General features: G+C 47.6%; 6 protein-coding genes across 7 annotated transcripts; 3 read left to right on the plus strand and 3 right to left on the minus strand.

Annotated features, from left to right (window-relative positions):
- Position 1: 1 nt before the first annotated feature.
- Positions 2-902, plus strand: LOC112344156. The gene is made up of 5 exons (XM_024668421.1): positions 2-118; positions 292-356; positions 405-443; positions 501-731; positions 797-902. Exons 1-4 carry the CDS (start codon positions 37-39, stop codon positions 708-710), a joined length of 396 nt encoding a protein of 131 aa, XP_024524189.1. The 5' UTR covers positions 2-36; the 3' UTR covers positions 711-731; positions 797-902.
- On the minus strand, positions 847-3,769 carry LOC9643669 (BTB/POZ domain-containing protein At5g48800). Its single transcript, XM_002963818.2, has 4 exons — positions 3,015-3,769; positions 2,886-2,955; positions 1,610-2,809; positions 847-1,551 (listed from the first exon to the last, which is right to left on the minus strand). Exons 1-4 carry the CDS (start codon positions 3,092-3,094, stop codon positions 1,006-1,008), a joined length of 1,896 nt encoding a protein of 631 aa, XP_002963864.1. The 5' UTR covers positions 3,095-3,769; the 3' UTR covers positions 847-1,005.
- Positions 3,770-4,256: 487 nt separating this feature from the next.
- LOC9655455 (DNA polymerase V) lies at positions 4,257-8,447 on the minus strand. Its single transcript, XM_002963819.2, has 7 exons — positions 7,917-8,447; positions 7,733-7,858; positions 7,475-7,672; positions 7,190-7,417; positions 6,167-7,138; positions 5,835-6,110; positions 4,257-5,779 (listed from the first exon to the last, which is right to left on the minus strand). Exons 1-7 carry the CDS (start codon positions 8,385-8,387, stop codon positions 4,541-4,543), a joined length of 3,510 nt encoding a protein of 1,169 aa, XP_002963865.1. The 5' UTR covers positions 8,388-8,447; the 3' UTR covers positions 4,257-4,540.
- A 73-nt stretch (positions 8,448-8,520) lies between these two features.
- LOC9655456 (CLIP-associated protein) lies at positions 8,521-14,181 on the plus strand. 2 transcript variants are annotated; one of them, XM_024668402.1, is made up of 22 exons: positions 8,521-9,130; positions 9,182-9,331; positions 9,386-9,448; positions 9,497-9,565; positions 9,634-9,775; positions 9,830-9,991; positions 10,047-10,144; positions 10,201-10,275; positions 10,333-10,401; positions 10,454-10,539; positions 10,592-10,709; positions 10,766-10,864; positions 10,915-11,245; positions 11,297-12,966; positions 13,019-13,117; positions 13,175-13,279; positions 13,341-13,415; positions 13,469-13,537; positions 13,588-13,656; positions 13,704-13,805; positions 13,861-13,983; positions 14,045-14,181. In XM_024668402.1, the coding sequence occupies exons 1-22, from the start codon at positions 8,798-8,800 to the stop codon at positions 14,075-14,077; spliced, it is 4,140 nt and encodes a 1,379-aa protein (XP_024524170.1). In that variant the 5' UTR covers positions 8,521-8,797; the 3' UTR covers positions 14,078-14,181. The 2 variants fall into 2 exon arrangements, with proteins under 2 accessions (XP_024524170.1, XP_024524169.1); XM_024668401.1 differs by having other exon boundaries at positions 9,634-9,991.
- Positions 14,120-15,774, minus strand: LOC9643670 (probable mannitol dehydrogenase). The gene is made up of 7 exons (XM_002963820.2): positions 15,593-15,774; positions 15,425-15,538; positions 15,159-15,386; positions 14,806-15,091; positions 14,601-14,754; positions 14,341-14,545; positions 14,120-14,284 (listed from the first exon to the last, which is right to left on the minus strand). The coding sequence occupies exons 1-7, from the start codon at positions 15,676-15,678 to the stop codon at positions 14,269-14,271; spliced, it is 1,089 nt and encodes a 362-aa protein (XP_002963866.2). The 5' UTR covers positions 15,679-15,774; the 3' UTR covers positions 14,120-14,268.
- A 929-nt stretch (positions 15,775-16,703) lies between these two features.
- On the plus strand, positions 16,704-18,206 carry LOC9655457 (protein MRG2). The gene is made up of 8 exons (XM_024668530.1): positions 16,704-16,775; positions 16,838-16,891; positions 16,965-16,978; positions 17,034-17,334; positions 17,398-17,552; positions 17,603-17,769; positions 17,825-17,909; positions 17,975-18,206. Exons 1-8 carry the CDS (start codon positions 16,704-16,706, stop codon positions 18,012-18,014), a joined length of 888 nt encoding a protein of 295 aa, XP_024524298.1. The 3' UTR covers positions 18,015-18,206.
- The last annotated feature ends 465 nt before the right edge of the window (positions 18,207-18,671 follow it).

An 18,671-nucleotide genomic window follows, 5' to 3' on the forward strand; every position in this document is an offset into this window, starting at 1 on the left:
CCCTATTTGCGTGTTCATTTGGTGGAGAGAGCGGCGATGGCGTCCTCGGCTGTGGAAGAGGGTGCTGTGTCTGCGTCTGGCGCCGTCATTGGCGATGCTCCTGGCCATGGCGCTCCCGGTGAGATATTTCGCCCTTCGATCTTGATTGCTTTGTGTCGCCATTGAAATTTCGATCTCTTTCATCGATATCTTGCATGCACTTGCAGATCGTGTAGCCCGGGTGCTAGATCGGCTCGTTTTGAGTGCTAGATCGTCTTTGTCGGCGCTAAGTTTCTGTCGGTTTGATTTCAGGAAAGAAAGATGGCGAAGAAGCTCCGGCTGTCAAGAAGGAAGAAACTTCCGCCGTCGAAGCCAAGGTAATGCCACTTCATGTCTTTGATCTTCCAGAAAGAAATCTTGCGCAGGAAAAATCCCTGGAGAATGCTCCGGCTGTCGAATCCAAGGTAACGACATTTCTTTTCTTTGATCTCCCCTTGTGGACAGGACGAAATCTTAATCAGGACAAAGCGCTGGACCTGGGTGTCAACACGGATGTGAACACAGTGAAAGCACCTGGCTTTATGGAGCGTACCATGGAGGAAGTCGAGGCCGTGGCGGAGGCTCTTCACGAGAAGCTCGATCTCAAGGGGACCAATGACGAGAACAAGGACCAGAATGAAGAACGCGACGGCATTTTCAAGCGGCTTCTAAAGAAGATTGGCTTCAAGTGAGCGGACTCGCTGGACATGCCGGTCAGTATCTCTCTTTAGCTTATCTTTGTCTTGTGTTTCTAACGTTCTCTGTGTATCATTTGCAGCTTGCGTCTTAGGCTTTTAAACGTGTATAGAAAAGACTTCGGGCTCTCTGTTTTGTTTTGTACTGTGATTTGTTTTCACTCAACACGATGCTACAAATTAAACAAAGGTACTGTCCTTGAGGCTGCGATCTTTTGTGACCACTTCCACTTCTCGGCAACGTAATCCAGGTTTATTATGGTTCTTTTTTTACTAAACAATTGACTGTCGTTCAAGAGTAGGAGTGACGTCTATCTCTGCTCGGCTTCTGGGAATGACTTCCTTCGGATGCTTTGGAAAAGGAGTCGGACTCTTTGGAGCTTCTTCTACTGAACGGGTTGAGGCGATGAAGTCGCCTGGAAACAGTTTGCGCGAGCTTAGCTGAGCTGGTTGTTTTCTCGATGTCCTGTTTCATGTTGTTGTGACTTTTTTCCAGCTCCGACAGACGCATTCTCATCCGTGCGATCTCTAGCTTGAGCTCGCGGTTCTCCCGTCTCAAGGACGAGTAGTTGTCTCGGGGAGACATTGCAGCACTCACAGTACCACTTGGTCCACCTCGGCCACCAGAAAAGTGAGACAGGTTCGGGTCGTCCATAAACAACGTGCTTCCCATTTCCGTTCTTATTCTCACTTGCTCGAAGTAGAGAACCTGAATCGCAAAGTGCGCGGGCAGCCTTTCGTTCTGAGCTGCATGGCAGCATGCTTCTTGGGACAACTTCTGAGCGCTGAGTAATCTGCAAATTTTCTTCCTCTCCTGCTCACCTAGATTCGGATGTGCCTGGAAGATTCAAACTGAGGCAGTCAGGTACTGAAAGGTTTCTTTGAAGCTCCCTTACCTTGAGATAAATGTCTACTGCTCTGTACAGGCCGTCGTCAATCGCTCGGGCATAATCTGGCAAAAGTTCTCCTATCGCTACGAACTTGTTGACCTTCAAGTTGGCATCTGGCGCAATCTCGGCCAAGTAGCCATCCATCAACTTGGCCACTTTAGAAACTGATGTCTGCGTCGGCGTAGCAAGACCATCCGACTCGTAAGTAGTTTGAGCCTCAGGCAAGTCATCATTCTCATGCTGCTGTATGAAGTTGGTCAGGATCCGCTGCACTATGTCAACGTCAAACAGCGTTTCCCCGTTGTAAGAAAAAGATGGCACAAGCAGGTCGTCCAGAGTTGCCTGGTCCAGCTGCAACGCGATTCTCTTCTCTATGTCTAGCCTGCAAGCGACCGTCGTATCGAGAATGATGGCCGTCCGGAGCAAACCGAACAAGAAGCTGCACGACGCTATGTTCTTCTCTCGAGGTAGCAAGCTGACAATTGTCTCGACTAAGATTCTCTGCTCGTGCTCCAGGGCCGCAGTATTTTCCTGGACTTTCATCAAGCCTCGACCGCCAGTCGGAGCTCTATTGAGGCCCTTCAGCGACTGCTGAGCGTAGTGCATGAGAGTCCCCCAGAGGCTCTCCTCTCGCACGCCTTTGGACTTCATCGCTTCCAGGACCCTCTGGTAGAAATCTATCCGCAGCAGCGACAGGTCCTCGGCCCACCACTCCGTGAAGGCAGACTTTGGAAGTGTGGCATTCGGCTTGCCTTTGCTGCCCAACCGGCCAGAGCTACCGTAGTCCGAGCCGGAGAGGCTGGAAGCTGGCTTCTGATCCTTGCAAGCGATTGACGCGATGGCATCGATGCACCTGGAGACGAGATTGTTGTCCTCGGCAATCGGGAGGAGCTCCTCGCAGCTGTGCAGCACACACAGAGAATTGGCGAAGCTGGGTAAGACAACCTCGTTGACAAACGCTTCTGTTCTTCCCAGCAAGTTTCCTTGCCCGTACTCATCCTTCATTTCCAGGTACTCGGCGGCACAGCGCAGCGCAGCCACATTTGCGGTGGTGATCTCGAAGTTGATGCCGTAGCAGAACTTGGCGGCCAGCTCGAAAGTCTCGGCTCCTCCGGGAACGTCTGGGAACTCGATGCGGGAGAGGTCCATCTCCCGCGCCTCGGCCACCGCCCGCCTGATACGCCCGCATCGAGCAACCAAGGGGAACTGCCAAGCCAAGTTCGCTCATTGGTAAGTCCAAGATCTCTGTTTGAGAGAAGTTTCTCACGCTTTCTTTCATTACCTTGTGAAGGGAAAAGCTGGTGCCGGCTGCCTCAACTACGACGTCTGTGGGAACGTCTGCGGACATGATCCTGCGCAAATAGGGGGTAAGATTTCTTCTCTTTCTGCTGCCTCTCTACTTCGTACTCACCATTGCCCAGTTCTTTTCTTGTTGTAGGAAGTCCGGGACACCAAGCGTTTGCTCTCCTGTTTCGGCATGACGCCCACCATCACCGATCGATCCTCTCAGCACTTGATCATATCAACGAGGGGGAAAGCAATTGGAGACTTCTGGAAGCGTCGAATTGGAATGGGAAAGAGCGTCCAATGGAAAAGCCGTCACAGCACACGGGCGCCCAGGATCCCCATAGCCAAACCGGCTTACACACACACGGAATCAAAATGTAAGTAGCAGCGCCTACTTACTTGCTAGAGCGAGCGTTTGCGCGAACAGACGTTGATCTGGAGGATCCGGCGGTGGTCATGCTTGCACGCCAGACGCCGCGCTGCCGTTTATTCTGGATCTTGGCAATCCAACGGTCGGGGACACGAGTCGGATCCAACGGCCATCATCTCGCGTCGTGTGGCGTTCCAGGCCGCTGATTGGTTCACCTTCTCTGCTGACAACCGTCCGATGGTAGGCGCTAGAGACAGCGGATTGGTCAATTTACACGGTAACTTGTCGTACATTTCACTGGCAGGCAGGTGAAAAGAAAATTTGGAGGAAAGTTTCCGCTGTGACCGAAGTTTTTTGATCCACCGGATTGGATGCTTGACGATCGTATAGTAAATCCTTTGTCTTGCTAACAGCCAGCAGCCTTTCATCAAAGGTAGAGACTTTGGCCAAAGGCCTTGTAACGCTGCCAGCGCGGCGTCCAGCTCAGCATTTTCGTTGGGTGTCCATGTTATTATGGATGCGCATGCCCAGATCTGTCTAGTAACGCCCTTCTTTCTACGTAGATAGATGATTTACATGGTTTGTTTGGAACGAGGGGATCTGGAGGAGCCACACTTTGGTAGGCCATAACTTTTGAAACTCAACATTGGAATCAATCAAATTGGTAGGCCACAACTCTTGAAGCTCAACATTGCGATCAATCAAAAATCACACCTTGGTGGGCCACACTTGAAACTCAACATTGGAATCAACCAAAACGATCCAAAATCGCAAGTGGCTCTATCTTGTTGGAACATCTGTAGGAAAGTGAATCTTATCTCGCGAGGGGGAAAAAGAACCTGGTTTGATCGAGTGGCCACGAAATGCAATGCAAGACGTTAGAAAATGGGAAGGACCACCGCAAAAGTTTAATTGAGGAACACGAGTTAGGCGACGAGGATCTATCGGAGAGTTATATGTTTGTAGTTTTGTATGTCTAGAGAGCTCTCCTTAAAGTTTGAGGGGAGATGCCTTTCATTTGCCACCTTTCTCAGACGCGAACGATATTTCTTTGGCATGTACTGTGGCTACGAGACAAATAGCATGATAGATCCACATAAAGAAACGCTTCACGAGATTAGCGTCAACTTGGAAAAGATTCGAGCTCTTTTCTGGTATAAGTTTACTTTTCGTTCTAGTTGGAAAGTGTCAAAACTTGCCAGTGCCAACCTTCTCACAAAATTTAGGCAGCTCCCTTGAGTTGCTAGCCAGCAGCACGGATCCATTCACCATCCTCAAGCTTATTTTCGCCGATCTTGTGATAGTAAGCTTTCCAGCTTCGTCTTGGTGGCCTTAGCATTGCCGGAGAAAACGTAGTCATTCAAGGCCGACGATAGCGCCGCGGTGTCCACGAGCTTGGACAGTGGCCGGCCCGGGAAGAGCACGGGCAGGGCCTCGAGCCAAGCGACGCAGAAGCGCAAGAACGAGGCCTGTTTTGCCTTCTTCAGTGGCTTGGCGAGGTAGAGGATAAGTAGCTCGCTAAGCAGCGGGAGATGAGGCTCGATATCTCCCGCCATTGACGAAGTCTCGTTTGATCCGGACGGCTTAGAGCCCGACTTGGTGTAGTGCTTGAGAACCGAGGTCGAGAGCTCCATGGCCTCGGCCTTCTCGTAGTCTGTCCGGCCATCTTTGCACTTGTTGAGTAGCTTTCCAATGGAGACGCCCCGGAGCCAAGGATATCTCATAGCAGCGTCGCGGAGGAATGACAGCGGTAGCGTGTTCTTCTTCTTCTGAAAGATGTCGTCCAGCGCAGCGAGCATAGTTTTGACAACTTCCTCGTCAGCCGCACCGCAAGTTGCTTGAGAAACTTTGAGAAGCCAGAAGACAAAACCTTGAGACAAGCCACGGAGCTTTTGGTCTGTGGTTTTTGCGGCCAGAATCACCAACTTCTGAAGCAAGTCCTTGACAGCACCCATATCCACCTCAGACCCCTTGGGATAATTCTTGGCTTTGAGAAGTCTGTTTAGAACGCCACCTATCCTGTCGCTTAACTGCTTGTGCCCGTCTGATAAAGCGTCGAGGTAACTCTGAAAGAGTGTTGGCAAAACCGTCAAAACCGCAACACTCTCGGACTGCTTTTGCAGAAACGTGTCCAAAAGGCCGAGGACACGAAACTTGAATTGCACTAGCTGTGCCTGTGTGTCCGGCTCGCCACTTCTCTTGGCTTTGAGAATCTGCGCGAGGTGGACATCCATCCTAAACATGGCGTCGTCATCCATGTCCGAAAGCTCTGCATCGTCCATAGCACCATCGGTCTGCTGTTTACCATCTGTACCACCTGTTTCTGGATCTTCTTCCGGATCACTGACTTCACTGGCTTCGTTGTCCGTAACTTCTTCTACACTGAGAACGTCTTCGTCGTCATCAACTTGAATATCAAACAGTGGCTCCTGTCGAGTATGGCCAGTTTGCTTGCTGATCACCTTGAGCAAGCTACTTAAGCCAGAAGAGGTGATTTCGCCACAAAACAATCCGAACATCTGAAATAAACAAACACAAGAAGTGAATATCGTCATACACAGTTACAATGGTTACCTGCTCAGCGGCAGCACGGATTGGCGCCGGAGACTGCGAGAGTACTGAAAGAATTATATCAAGAAGCACATCCCCCATTGATGGTGCCTCTTCCTCGTCCTCCATCTCATCGCTAGAAACGTCGACAACCTTCCCGAATGCCTTGTTACAGCAAATAAGTAGCTCGTTAACGATATCATCCATAGAACCAGGTTCGAGGTGCGACTGAATAAATAGCTGCGACAAGAAGCTCCGCATGGCTTCCAACTTCTTATTGCGACTTTCTTCCTTCTTGATCTACAAGAAAAAGAGAAAGAAAAAAGTTGAGTTAAATCGCATGAAACAGATCTTACCGCAGATGAAATCTGAAAAATAGCATCTCTTAGACTGCGTTGTACGGTTCCCTTGTCTGGTTTCTTCCAGGCATTCCGAAAGAACTCAACAATATCGTAGCTCAAGTCTTCGTGAACGTCGTCGTCCTTCGAGCGAGGACTCTTCTCCGAAAGTAAGGATCGGAGCTTTCCAATATACTCATCCTTCTCAGCATTGGATACGTCCCCAGAAGCACACTTTATAAGAGCCTTGACTTTATCAGTGTTCACCGCGTCACTGTTCAGAAATATATGAGCGGCAAGAAACCTCGTAACCTCCTTTGCCGCGGACATCGACTTTGATACCGATATGGCTTGCTTGGAAAAGCTGCACATCAGTTCAACCATCCAGATTTTCTTGCTAGCCACCATTCTCTGTGCATCATCTGACTCGTCTGTGGCATTGATAGCGTCACTGACAAAAAGGCGTTGGAAGTTCTGAATAGCGAGAAGGCAGCTCTCTTCGCTGATAACTTTTCCCAATAGTTGTTTCACCGTAGAGCTCTTTGTCAGATGATCAAACTTTCCGGAGCTGCTCTGCTGTAAGAAGCCAATCGTCAGAACCAACCTGTCTTGGTCTTCTTCAGCCCATGCGGATAAATCGGACACGAACTGCTGAGCGGCACTATGGAGAACGTTGTCCTGTCCTGATAGAATGTCGAGTAGACAGCGTCCGAACGAAGCAGATAAGATGATGGGAGTGCAGGATATCGGCAGCTTCGAAAGGAAGAGTAGCACTAGCCGCATTGCTAAAAACTTCCGTTCGTGAGATGAATCCAAGAGGCTCTCATCCACCACTCTAGTCCAAAAGGTTATCAAACTGTGTTCCTTGGAAGCCAAGTTGTTCTTCTGCTTACTCTTCTTTTGGCGGGTTCGAACAAGCCCTTGATCCAAAAATATGTCCGCCAGAGCATTCCAGACTAGATGTAGTCGAGGATGGCTCGAAGAAGACTCCTGCAACATAGAACGTTAATTTATCGATCAATATTCATGCCTAGAACGCACCTTTAAGTACGGGATGAGAACGTCCAGATGTGAGGCCTGGACCAAGTGCTCCAGAGATCCGGACTTGGGTAACATACGGCATTTTGAAGAAAGAGAGTCTGGTAATTTTCGCCACAGCTTCAAGGCAACAAGTAGCGCATCGGCCCCTCCAACTTCGGGACTAGCATTCAACCACTCTAGAAAATTCGGTAGTGTAAAAACTGATTTTTGTAGAGAAGACGAGGCAAGCTGCATATCAGAAGTGTTAGATTATAAACAAGCTGATATTGTCCATGCTGTACTTACTCTCTCGGACAGGTCCAAAAAGATGGAAGCAGCTGGTTCTCGAAGAAACGTTTTCTTAAATCCAAGAGTCAGGAGGTTTTCTGCGACGTGCTTGGCAAGCTTTTGTTGCTCCTCCGTCATGCCGTTTTGAATCAATCGATCAGCTCGAACAATCGAAGCATAAGCAAAAAGCCTCCCCAACAGCCCATCCTTGATATCCTGCAAGAATCACAGCGCTATATATGAGAAGTAAAAGAAGACTATAACAAAAACGCAGACCTGTCCCTTCATCACGGAAGATACTTCTATTTCCTTGTCAATAAGATTGAGAACCATATCACCGGTTATAGAAGGCAATGCATGAATGGCAGTAGAGAGCGCCGCGGCAAATCCTTGCCTAGCACACTAAAAATCACACCACGCTGAGAAAGAAGAGAGACAAACCAAGAAGTAGAAAGCAAACCTGGTTAGAAGATCCGACTCCTCGAACAAGCCTTGGAAGCGCATACTGGAGCTCCGGAGCACACGACTTGAGCGCACCACCACTGTGCTCCTCTCCGAGAAGAATCCTCTCGGCACCACTCTCAACTCTTCCATCGACCGCCTCAAACGTCTGCTGAGCGGCTTGGAGCTCTCTCACCAGTGCCAATGCCGCTGCCTGTCTCTCCGCCGGATCCAAAGAAGGGAGCTTCCAATAGACTTCCAGCCCTGTCAGCTCAATCGCCTCAGCGCCGAGCTTCCTCCTCTTAGTTTTCGGCAAATCCAGCCGCTCCTCGCCCGGATTGCCCGACGATGGATCATCCGGAGACGGATTATCAACATTTACCTCCGGCGCCCTGGATTTCTTCTTCTTCCGCCTCTGCTGCGGCGGCTCTGGCGATGGATCGACCATTTCTACATCGATCTTCTTCTTTTTCTTCTCCCCCGTCGCCATGGCAGCTGGGTTTTAGCGTTTAGGGTTAGGGTTCATATGGAAATATGGCTAACGGAATGTGCATAGAGATATTCCGTCCTCGTAAAACAAACCCTTGCATTTTGCGGTTGCCCTAAATTTTCGCAAGGCGGGAGGAGGGAGTGGAAGCGAAGGCGGGAGGCTTCTCCGCGCCACTAGCGCAAGGTACGCTGTTGAAGATCTCGGGGGTGGAAATTCTCGAGCCAAGGCGCCAGCGCTTTGATCTTCGCGGTTTCTTGGAGCGCAATGGTGTAGTCGGGGACAGGCCTGGGAAATATGAAGAAAAGAAGGCGATTGGAGTAGTGCTGGATGCTACATTGGTGTGGATCATGCTTGCCGCTGGCGAGCGTGAGCAGAGAGCTGGATGGGGAGTTTAGAATTTCGGCTAGACAATGGAGGACGCTATACAGCAGCTGTGTGCGAAGGACACCAAGGAGAGGATGGCCGGGGTGGAAAGGTTGCAAACGCTTCTAGAGAATAGCCGGAAGGGCCTGTCGGTGACGGAAGCTAGCCATCTTGTGGACGCTACGTTGGGTCTTCTCAAGGACAACAACTTTAAAGTATGCCAGGGAGCTTTGCAAGCGCTGGCTCTGGCCGCGGCACTCGCGGGCGAGCACTTGAAGTTCCATTTCAACGCTCTCTTGCCGGCGGTCGTGGAAAGGCTCGGAGATGGAAAACAGCCCGTGAGAGATGCTGCGCGACGGTTGCTGCTCGCGCTCATGGAGGTACGAGAAAAGAAAGATGGAAGTCTGTCATTCACCCTGTGGTGTTTTTAGATATCATCTCCGTCGACGATCGTTGAGCGCTCTGGGAATTGTGCGTGGACGCACAAGAACTGGCGGGTGCGGGAGGAATTTGCTCGCACCGCTGCTTCTGCTATCAACTTGTTCTCTGCGAATGAGCTTCAAAGGCTTCTACTTCCGCCGGTACTATGGCTTTGCCACTTGTCTTCTTAATGAAGCGAATTTTTCTTATTACAGATCTTGCCCTTGTTGGAAGACTCAAATACGAGCGTGAGAGAGGCAGCTATGATGTGTGTAGAGGTATGTTTGAAAGTTTTGGAACTCTGTGATTTATATAATTGCCTACAGGAAATGTATCGGCAAGGTGGTATACAGTTCAAAGAGGAGCTGCAACGCCATTCTCTACGAGCCAGTCAGGTTAGTGATTGTATATGAAGTGAAGTGGAGTTCTTATAATTTGTTGTTTTTTTTTTTTTTTTCCGCAGCTCAAGGATATTTTGTCTAGATTTGACAAAATAGTTATCAAGACGCAAAATCTTTCGTTGGCGCCGGAGCCCAAACACTCCTCAACTGGAAATCGCCGAAATAGTCCGAAAGCAAAGTCTTCCCTTGAGATTCCCAGTACTGGTAAGGTATTCTTGCTGTTGTCCTGCTGCGAAGACAAAATTTGCCTTCATGCAGTTGAAGCTGAAGCGAGTGATAAACCGGTGGAACCTATTCGAGTTTCTTCTGACAGAGATTTGGCAAAAGAAATAGAAAAGGTAGCCAGCATGCTTACTCCAGAGCGAGACTGGTCTGTCCGCATAGCGGCCATGCAACGGGTGGAGGGACTTGTTGCTGGAGGTTTGTATTTGTGTACTGAAAGCTTGTATTTTTTTTTTCTAATGTTTTAGTTCAGGTGCTGTGGAGCATATGTGTTTTCCATCTCTCCTCAAACAGCTCGTTGGGCCTCTTTCTCTCCAGTTATCTGACAGGCGGTCTAGCATAGTTAAACAGGTATCACAAGCGTGAGCCTGAAACACGTTTGATTTCTAATCTCGAGCGAACTGCAGGCATGTCATCTGATGAATCTCTTGTCCAAGAATTTGCTGTCCGACTTCGAAGCTATAGCGGAGGCCATTATACCGGTATTTTGTCTGCTATTGAGATATAGAGATTACAACCCGGTTCTTTTCTTTTTACAGGTTTTATTTAAGCTGGTTGTTATAACAGTATTGGTGATAGCTGAATCCGCTGACAATTGCATCAAAACGGTTTGCTTGCAAAATGGGCTATCAATTCGATAATGTTTCTCGGATATTGCAGATGCTTCGGAATTGTAGAGTGGCTCGTGTACTTCCTCGTATTGTTGACTCTGCAAAAAATGATCGGAATGCCACTCTAAGAATGAGGTATATGGTCGTAAAACATACTTCTTTTGGGTCTGAAACACTTCTTTTCAAGGTGTTGTGAATATGCGTTGGTAGTGTTAGAACGATGGGCGGATTCTCCTGAAATACACCGGGCAGCTGACTTGTTTGAGGATTTGATAAGATATTGCGTTGGGGATGCCATGAGCGAGGTTCGTGTAATAAGTTCTTCGCAAGAAGTTTAAACCTGTATAATTGTTCTGTACAGGTTAGATCCATGGCAAGGTCTTGCTATCGGCGCTTTGCAAAAACATGGCCTGACCGTTCTCGTCGACTGTTTTCAACATTTGATCCTGTCATCCAGAAAGTATACCTGAATTTCTTGCACTCTTTTCTATATTATCTTCTATTTTGCAGCTGCTTAACGAAGAGGATGGCAGCGTCCCGAAACGGTATACTTCTCCTACTCGCGAAAGAGGCCATCATCTGAGAAATTCGGCTTCCGTAACTGTAAATACAGTCGTGCCGCCGCCAACAACGCAGCTGGATAGGAGCGTCAACTCTTCGACGTCGGGAAATTTTCTCAATCATAGAAGATCCGCGGAACAACTTGCCGAACGTAATTTAGAGAATGTTCTCCAAGCTAGTCAACAACAAGTAAATGCCATCGAGACGATGCTTAAAGGTATGGACGTTCCTGATAAGGCGGTGGTTTCAACTACGGCTCGATTAATTGGAAAGGATCCAGGTAGTTTTCTGTTCCTGAGTGATGTTATCCTAATGATATTTTGATTTGCAGTCGGTGGAAGTTACCGAAAAATTCACGCTCCTGGACGTGTTAATGTGGATCCTCCGTCTGCCCGGGATCCACCCCATCCCGCATCTGCGCCAGCAGCAAATATCGTTAGTAATCGGGCACCGTCCTTGCCATCCAATTTCCGTGGGGGTCTGAGTTGTCCTTCCGAAGCTTTGCAGCAGTCCTTTACGGATCATGGAAGATCAGCGAGGGAAACCAGTGGAAACGTTGCAAAGAGAGTGCCGATGACCACTGAAAGATCGAGTCAAACTTTGTCCGGCGAGCCTATTGACGTGAAGGGGCCGAAGCGCATTCTAAGGACTGAACCTGTGCAAGAAGGCATACCGGGTTTCCAGCGACCTCTCATGCGCAGCTTGATATCTGGGAAGTCTTCGGTGAGCAGTAGAAGCAGTGTCGAAGAGGCTCAAGCGTCATACTCAGAACCTTTCACCTGCTTGGACGGGCTTATGTCACTGAACGACGCGTTAACGGAGGGCCTTAGCATGAACGCGGACTGGTCAGCTAGAGTTGCAGGCTTTACATATCTTCGGAAGCTTCTACAGCAAGGACCAAAGGGGCTACATGACGTGAATCAGAACTTTGAGAAGGTTATGAAACTGTTTTACGAGCATCTCGACGATCCGCACCACAAAGTTGCACAGGCAGCCTTGTCAACACTGGCCGAAGTCGTACCTCCTTGCAGAAAGCCTTTTGAGGCTTACTTGGAGAGAATCCTTCCTCGAGTTTTCGCGAGACTTATAGACGGTAAAGAAGCTATCCGCCAGCTTGGTACGTCAGCTTTGGAGATCATCGGCAACATATATTCGATCGACTCGCTACTTCCGGCCTTGTTAAGGTCACTGGACGAGCAGCGTTCTCCCAAGGCAAAGATGGCTGTCGTTGAGTTTGCGATTGCCGCTTTTGCAAAGCTGGCTCTCAACGGTGAGGCTCCTGGAGGCAGTGGTATGCTCAAACTCTGGCTTGGAAAACTAGCTCCTCTTGCGAACGATAAGAACCCCAAGCTAAAAGAGACGGCTGTTACTGGCATTATCTCCGTTTATTCACACTTCGACTCCGCGACGGTCTTAAATTTCATCTTGGGACTGTCGGTTGAAGACCAAAGTATTTTACGACGAGCCTTGAAGCAGTACACTCCGAGAATCGAAGTCGATCTTATGACATACCTGCAAAACAGAAGCCAAAGAGCAAGGTTCAAGACGGCAACCGACCATGACGAGCTTCCAACGCCTTCGGAAGATAACTCTGCCGGAATGCAAGTGAAAAACTCAAAGGTTCAGCCAGTGAACAACGAAGGTAATGGTTTGAAGCGGAATTCCATGCACTCGGACAGGCTGGGTGACTTCGAGCCAGGCAAGCTTTTCCACTCGGACTACGACATGTATGTCAGTACTGAAGATCCAATAGGTCATGCTCGGGAGGTGCACCATGTGGACACAACGAGTCCGGACAAGTCTGTTCGAAACAGCGACGCAAGGAGCATTCCGCTTAATCCGATGGGATTTGTGGACTCTCGGATGGTTCCTTCTTCGACAGTTGATCAGGATGTCTACAAAACTCATACCACCGGGTATGAGTATTTGTACGAAGAATTGCACCGTAAGCCGCACAGGGGGACACATCTAGATACTGGCCCAGGCAGACTGCTGCAAAAGGTAAAGTAAACATTACACAGTGACGTGACTGATTTCTCTCCTGCATTGACAGCTCTTAAACTGGATGGAAGTACCCGTTTATGAAAAACGCGAAGCCTTTCAGGAGCTTTTGCAGTTGCTGCGCTCAAACGACTTTACTCTTTGGTCGCAGGTTTTATACACCTCTGTTTTTCAGCTTCGGTGCTAAACTTCTTGTCCTTGTGTGCAGTATCCGAACCAGATATTGTCAATGATACTGGAGGCTTTCGATGACCCCGACTCACAATTGAGGGAGATATCGCTAACAGCGATATCCGAGATTGTCACTATTCAGGTGCGGCAGATCCTGTCTATGCTTCGTACGTGACATCTTGTTTACCTGATTTGTTTTCCAGAAAGCGCTGATAGAGAACAGCACCGAAATCATCCTAGAGAAACTTATACATGCCACGAAAGATCTGTCAGTAAAGGTAAGGTCGTGGCCATGTTCATGCCAGCGCCAGCTTGACTGTAAAACTTACAGGTTTCTACCATCGCTGACCGTTCTTTGAGCGCCGTGCTATCCCAATGTAATCCTCAACGGTGTCTTGGTGTAAGTGTTCTCATCCATTGTTTCAAAACTCTTGAAAGACTTTCTAGCAGGTTGTGATGCCTCTTTTGGTTAGTGACGATGATAAGACTCTTGTCACTTGCATTAGCTGCCTGACAAAGGTAAAGCCGGAATATGTATATACGATTAACAGACACTGTCCATGCAGCTTGTCACTCGACTTCCTCAAGAGGAGCTCATGGCACAACTCCCGTCTTTCTTGCCAGCATTGTTTGATGCTTTTGGCAATCAAAACGCCGATGTTCGAAAGGTGATTTCATTTATTTTGTGTCATTCGTTTCTAACAAGAGTGTGGAAACTTGCAGACCGTCGTCTTCTGCTTAGTTGATATTTACATCGTACTTGGGAAAGCCTTTGTTCCGTACCTCGGAAGCCTCAGTAGCACCCAGCTACGACTTGTAACAATTTACGCGAACCGCATATCACAGGTGAGATTTCACTTTGTGCATTGCTTCTCGAGCTTTTCGTGTTCTTGCTCGTGCATTCCAGGCCAGAACTGGCGCAACTTTGGACACACAATAACGACTGGCAAACCCAGTCAATCTGTCATCATGTACAGTAACGTGTAACAACACTGACCAAGCCTTCAATTTTTGCAATGAACGTACGTCTTCACGCTTGTTTTTGGAAGTTCCTCTTGCAGATCTATTCTAAACCATTGCTCAAAGAGAATAAGCTACAAAACTATTCTTCAAGCTGATACGAATTCTTGATCACAATGGTGCCGGTCTGATTGATGATATACCAGAACAGTAAGTAACTCTTGATTTACTTTTAGAGCTCACCTTTGCATCTCCGACTCGCTCTTGCTCATGTCAATGACGAACCGATACTTGACATCCGACTTTGCCAGCCGCTCCATGGCCTCGTTGACGCTGCCCATCGTGATCTGCTCAACGATGGCCGTCACGTTGTGCTCCCCGCAGAAATCCATCATCTCCTGCGTCTCTTTGATGCCCCCGATCAGGCTCCCAGCGATCATCCGACGTCCTGGGACATAAACCACACAAGATGAGGCACAAGAGGATTGAAACTCATGTGTTACCAGCAAGGAGAGTTATGGGTGCTATCTGCAAAGGAGCGTCCGCTGCTCCAACCAAGACCATCTTGCCATTTACTTTGAGAAGCGCCAGCAGGGGCTCCAACGCGTGCTTCGCCGAGACGGTGTCAATGATATAGTCGATCGACATCGCAGCAGCCTGTGCACATATATAGAAGGAAATCTTGCAAGAAACTAAGGTGATTCTTACCGCCATTTGTTCTTTGTCCGTGCTAACCAGGAAATCGTCCACTCCAAGCAGCTCCCTGGCTTCCTTCTCCTTCTTTGGCGACGTGCTAATCACCGTGACTTTCATGCCAAAGGCCTTGCCGAACTTGACAGCCATATGCCCCAGGCCTCCCAGTCCCACCACTCCAAAGCTCCGCCCAGCCTCCGCCATCCCAAAGTGTTTCATGGGGCTATACACCGTGATCCCGGCACACAGCAGTGGAGCTGCGGTGTCCAGCGGCAACTTTGCCGGGACATTGATCACAAAGCTGGGAAGTTCCATCAAGGAAAAGGTTGGCATACTGTTCATAGATGGAAGAAAAGCCAAACACTAACCTCTCGTCCACGACGATGGCGGTCGAGAAGCCTCCCATGGTGTGGCTTCCACCCGGTAAGTGAGAATTGTAAGTCCACACAAGCTTTGGGCAGTAGTTCTCCAGGCCTTCGTTGCAAGAGTGGCAGTCATGGCAAGAGCTAACGAGGCAGCCCACGGCCACATGGTCCCCGAGTGTAAAGCGGCTCACCGAGGAGCCCAGCTGTTCCACCACGCCAGTAATCTCGTGCCTGGAATAATAGAATCGCAAGAAGATATAGCAGCTTACCCAGGAACAACGGGAAAAATCGTTATCCCCCATCCGTTCTTGATCTGGTGTAAGTCCGAGTGGCAGATTCCGCAGTAGAGGATCTTAATCACCACGTCCGTGGCACTGGGATTCCTGCGGAAATCTCGCAATTCATCGAATCGAGGGAGGGAAAGCTCCAAGGATTACCTCCGGGTGAGCTTGAAAGGGGCAAGAACACCCGCCGCATCCCTTGCCGCCATCGCCATCGCCTCAAATCCAGCGCTCTCGCCCATATCTTCCCGATCGATCGAAGCGAGCACTCTCTTCACGAGTGGCAGGGACGTAAAAGAACGTCCGGGGGAACTAAAACAGCTATCGACCGCTATTTTTTGAAGGAATCTAATTGTGATAAAGCATATTCTTGATATGATAGCAAGCGAACGAGGCTTTGGTTTGGGCGAACTTAAAAATCTGGTTTGTAAATTCTGCTTGATTTTTTGTTTGTTTAAGCAAAACTTAAGGGATTGATATACCTAAAATATATTTGGATTTTCTAGGATATTTTACCCTTATTCAGTTAAATTAATCTATAATTTATAAACATGTTTATAATTTATAAGCTTTCCTAAACACTTCATAGTATATTCTTTTTTATTCTACTATCTAATGGTTAATATGCAATAAGATTAATCTTGATTTAAAAATTATAAACATTTTTATAATTATTGATCAAATGGATTATTCAATGACACTACAATTAAGCAAACCAAATGTTGTTGCATGCAAACACGCAGCAATATATTTAAATTGTGGTTTCAAGACTTTTTACTTAAAATGTAGTTATGTTAATTCAGATAATATAAATATTTCTGAAGAATTAAAATTTTGCATGCAGCATGTGCTTAATAAAAGTGTTATTCCTGTTTATTAATAAAATTAATCAAATGGAAGTTTATAATCATAAATAAACAGAAAACTAATCTTATTGCATATTGGTAGAATAAATTAGAATATACTAAGAAGTGTTTAGGAAAATTGACAACTCATAACATGTTTATAAGTTATAAATACAATATTAATATAAATGAATAACAATTATTCAATGGTACAACAAGAGACGCATTTTTTGTTAGAAAAGCGAAACACTAAGCTCCAGCCACAGGAGTACTGCACTGAGAAGCCAAAGCCAACCCTGATGGCATCTGCAGCTGAATGGTGGAAACAGAATCAGCGTACATAGAGAATAGTACGTGAATGTATTTCAAAACGAAATTGTACGCCATCATTGCCACGTCAGTGTACCCGCCATTTCGAGTTCATGGAGCCTCCGGCGCTCAAGCATGGCGACGATGTGCTTGTTTCTTATGGGGGGCTCTACTACAATGCCAAGGTGATTTCAAAGGTTTCGAAGCTAGGGTTTTAGCGATCTTAGCGATCCCATGGCAAATGTAGGTCACCAACATCAAGTTTCGAGCGAATGCTTGGCGGTATTTAGTGCACTACACGGTTTGTTTGAGACTACCAAGAAATGTGCCAGTGGATTTTATTGTCCTGATTTTATTGTCCTGTATTTTTGCAGGGATGGAGCAAAAAGTAGTGTAACCCTTGATATTAATCTAGGCAATGGCCTCGATTCTTGGTTTTGCAGATTTGACGAGTGGGTTCGCAGCAATCGCATTTTCGACGAGAAGGCCAGGGGCCAGCTTAAGATCGCCCCAAAGGTAAAGCAGGAGCTTGGTTTCAGCGATGGATTGAACCGGCAGGAGGCAAATCCTTCGGACTCGCTGTCCAAAGTCTCCAAAGTCGAGCAGTCCAAGCGTTGCAAGCGTCCTCCTTCTGTGGGAGCCACTGCTGGGAGGGGAAAGATGATAAAAACTCCTAAACAGGAGTTTATAATCGAGAGCCCTAGCGATTTGGGAAAACAGGACGCGAAGCTTCTTCCAATTCAGGTACCGTAGTTTCTTTCAATGCTACTTTACTATTGCTTTGTCTCTTTTCGTTTCTGATGCTAGATTGTTCTGCCGAGAACTTTGCGGCGACATCTGCAGGATCACAAGGATCGCATCGAGAACCTCCAACTCACAAGACTTCCCAAGAAACCCAGCGTGGAGGACATTCTGAAATTGTATCAAGACCACAGGATGCTCAAGAGAGGAAAAATTGAGAGGTGTATATATAATGCCGTCAAGTTTCATTGTGCAAACTTTTACCTTCCAGGATTGACGTCGAGGTTTCGAACGGCCTGCGGTATTACTTCGACAGAACTCTCAAGAACTTGCTCTTGTACCCGGCAGAACGGAAGCAATACGCAACCTTGCTTTCGCTCAACAGTGACGTTGTATCATCCACGATCTATGGAGCCGAGCATTTGCTTCGTCTCTTCCGTAAGTGATGAGCTTTCCACCTTTAAGCCCTCTTAACAAATCACCTAGATAACAGCCAAACTCCCGGAGCTTCTCGTGTATGATCAGCTCAAGGAGAAAGAGGTGTCCGAGCTCGAAGACAAAGTGATGGAGATAATGCTGTAAGTGGACCATTGCAATCTTCTTCTGTTTCGTTTTGTTTGCTTGACTCAAGAAGCCATGGCAGATTCATTGAGCGAAACGAGTCGCAGTTCCTGTGTGCTTAATCGAACCATAGACGTATCAGGTGGTGATTAAGTTCGCTTTCATCGTTTCATGATGTGGTAGCTTGTGTTTTTTGTAATTTTATGGTTATAGCGCTCTCGCACGAGCGATGAGCTACTGAAAACGTAGATAGCTTTTCACTGATGCCATTAACAATTCTCAGTGAGTTGACGGACTTTTGGCTCGAGAACAAAGCTGCTAGCGATCGAAAATCATTGCACGAGAGGAGTGTGGCTCCCTCTCCTGCTACTCTACTTTGTCGATATTTCTATAGTAGATTGGAGCAGACAGTGTGGACCACACCTCGACCATTAGTGAAAAAAGGGAAAGTTTCTTCCTTCTTTATCTTCCCCAAGGACAAGCAGACCTCTGTACATGTCAACGTTCACTTCTTTTCTATCAGCAAGCAAGCGAGCAAAACAAAAGAATCGAGCCAGGGGTCGAACACTGCAGCATCTCTTTTTTCTCCTTTCCTCGTTGCTTGCTCTTTTGGCGGCCTCTCAAGAAGACAAGAAAAAGAGAGACAAGCACAGTTGGATTCGATCCGATTCCTGTACCTCCCCTTGGCTCCTTACAAGTTAACATAATCTCATAATTCCAAAAGGGTTTGTAAAAGTAAAATATAAATAATTAAAAATATTTATAAATCAAAGTTAAAC

Source organism: Selaginella moellendorffii, unplaced genomic scaffold, assembly GCF_000143415.4.
Source record: "Selaginella moellendorffii unplaced genomic scaffold, v1.0 SELMOscaffold_3, whole genome shotgun sequence".
NCBI lineage: Eukaryota > Viridiplantae > Streptophyta > Lycopodiopsida > Selaginellales > Selaginellaceae > Selaginella > Selaginella moellendorffii.

What these genes read in the sequence shown, in the direction of transcription:
- LOC9643669 (XM_002963818.2), bottom strand. Translation starts at nt 3,094, where the DNA reads ATGGTGGGCGTCATGCCGAAACAGGAGAGCAAACGCTTGGTGTCCCGG. An exon ending in CCAGCTTTTCCCTTCACAAG is followed by an intron (nt 2,810 to 2,885) that starts GTAATGAAAGAA and finishes TTGGCTTGGCAG; the next exon opens with TTCCCCTTGGTTGCTCGATG. An exon ending in CAGTAGACATTTATCTCAAG is followed by an intron (nt 1,552 to 1,609) that starts GTAAGGGAGCTT and finishes TGAATCTTCCAG; the next exon opens with GCACATCCGAATCTAGGTGA.
- LOC9655456 (XM_024668401.1), top strand. Translation starts at nt 8,798, where the DNA reads ATGGAGGACGCTATACAGCAGCTGTGTGCGAAGGACACCAAGGAGAGG. An exon ending in TTGATCCTGTCATCCAGAAA is followed by an intron (nt 10,865 to 10,914) that starts GTATACCTGAAT and finishes TCTATTTTGCAG; the next exon opens with CTGCTTAACGAAGAGGATGG. An exon ending in ACTTTACTCTTTGGTCGCAG is followed by an intron (nt 13,118 to 13,174) that starts GTTTTATACACC and finishes CCTTGTGTGCAG; the next exon opens with TATCCGAACCAGATATTGTC.
- LOC9655455 (XM_002963819.2), bottom strand. Translation starts at nt 8,387, where the DNA reads ATGGCGACGGGGGAGAAGAAAAAGAAGAAGATCGATGTAGAAATGGTC. An exon ending in GAGTCGGATCTTCTAACCAG is followed by an intron (nt 7,859 to 7,916) that starts GTTTGCTTTCTA and finishes TGTGATTTTTAG; the next exon opens with TGTGCTAGGCAAGGATTTGC. An exon ending in TTTTTCAGATTTCATCTGCG is followed by an intron (nt 6,111 to 6,166) that starts GTAAGATCTGTT and finishes TTTTTCTTGTAG; the next exon opens with ATCAAGAAGGAAGAAAGTCG.
- LOC9655457 (XM_024668530.1), top strand. Translation starts at nt 16,704, where the DNA reads ATGGAGCCTCCGGCGCTCAAGCATGGCGACGATGTGCTTGTTTCTTAT. An exon ending in GGCTCTACTACAATGCCAAG is followed by an intron (nt 16,776 to 16,837) that starts GTGATTTCAAAG and finishes TGGCAAATGTAG; the next exon opens with GTCACCAACATCAAGTTTCG. An exon ending in CGAAGCTTCTTCCAATTCAG is followed by an intron (nt 17,335 to 17,397) that starts GTACCGTAGTTT and finishes TTCTGATGCTAG; the next exon opens with ATTGTTCTGCCGAGAACTTT.
- LOC112344156 (XM_024668421.1), top strand. Translation starts at nt 37, where the DNA reads ATGGCGTCCTCGGCTGTGGAAGAGGGTGCTGTGTCTGCGTCTGGCGCC. An exon ending in CTTCCGCCGTCGAAGCCAAG is followed by an intron (nt 357 to 404) that starts GTAATGCCACTT and finishes AATCTTGCGCAG; the next exon opens with GAAAAATCCCTGGAGAATGC. An exon ending in CTCCGGCTGTCGAATCCAAG is followed by an intron (nt 444 to 500) that starts GTAACGACATTT and finishes AATCTTAATCAG; the next exon opens with GACAAAGCGCTGGACCTGGG.
- LOC9643670 (XM_002963820.2), bottom strand. Translation starts at nt 15,678, where the DNA reads ATGGGCGAGAGCGCTGGATTTGAGGCGATGGCGATGGCGGCAAGGGAT. An exon ending in ATTTTTCCCGTTGTTCCTGG is followed by an intron (nt 15,387 to 15,424) that starts GTAAGCTGCTAT and finishes CTATTATTCCAG; the next exon opens with GCACGAGATTACTGGCGTGG. An exon ending in CGGACAAAGAACAAATGGCG is followed by an intron (nt 14,755 to 14,805) that starts GTAAGAATCACC and finishes ATATGTGCACAG; the next exon opens with GCTGCTGCGATGTCGATCGA.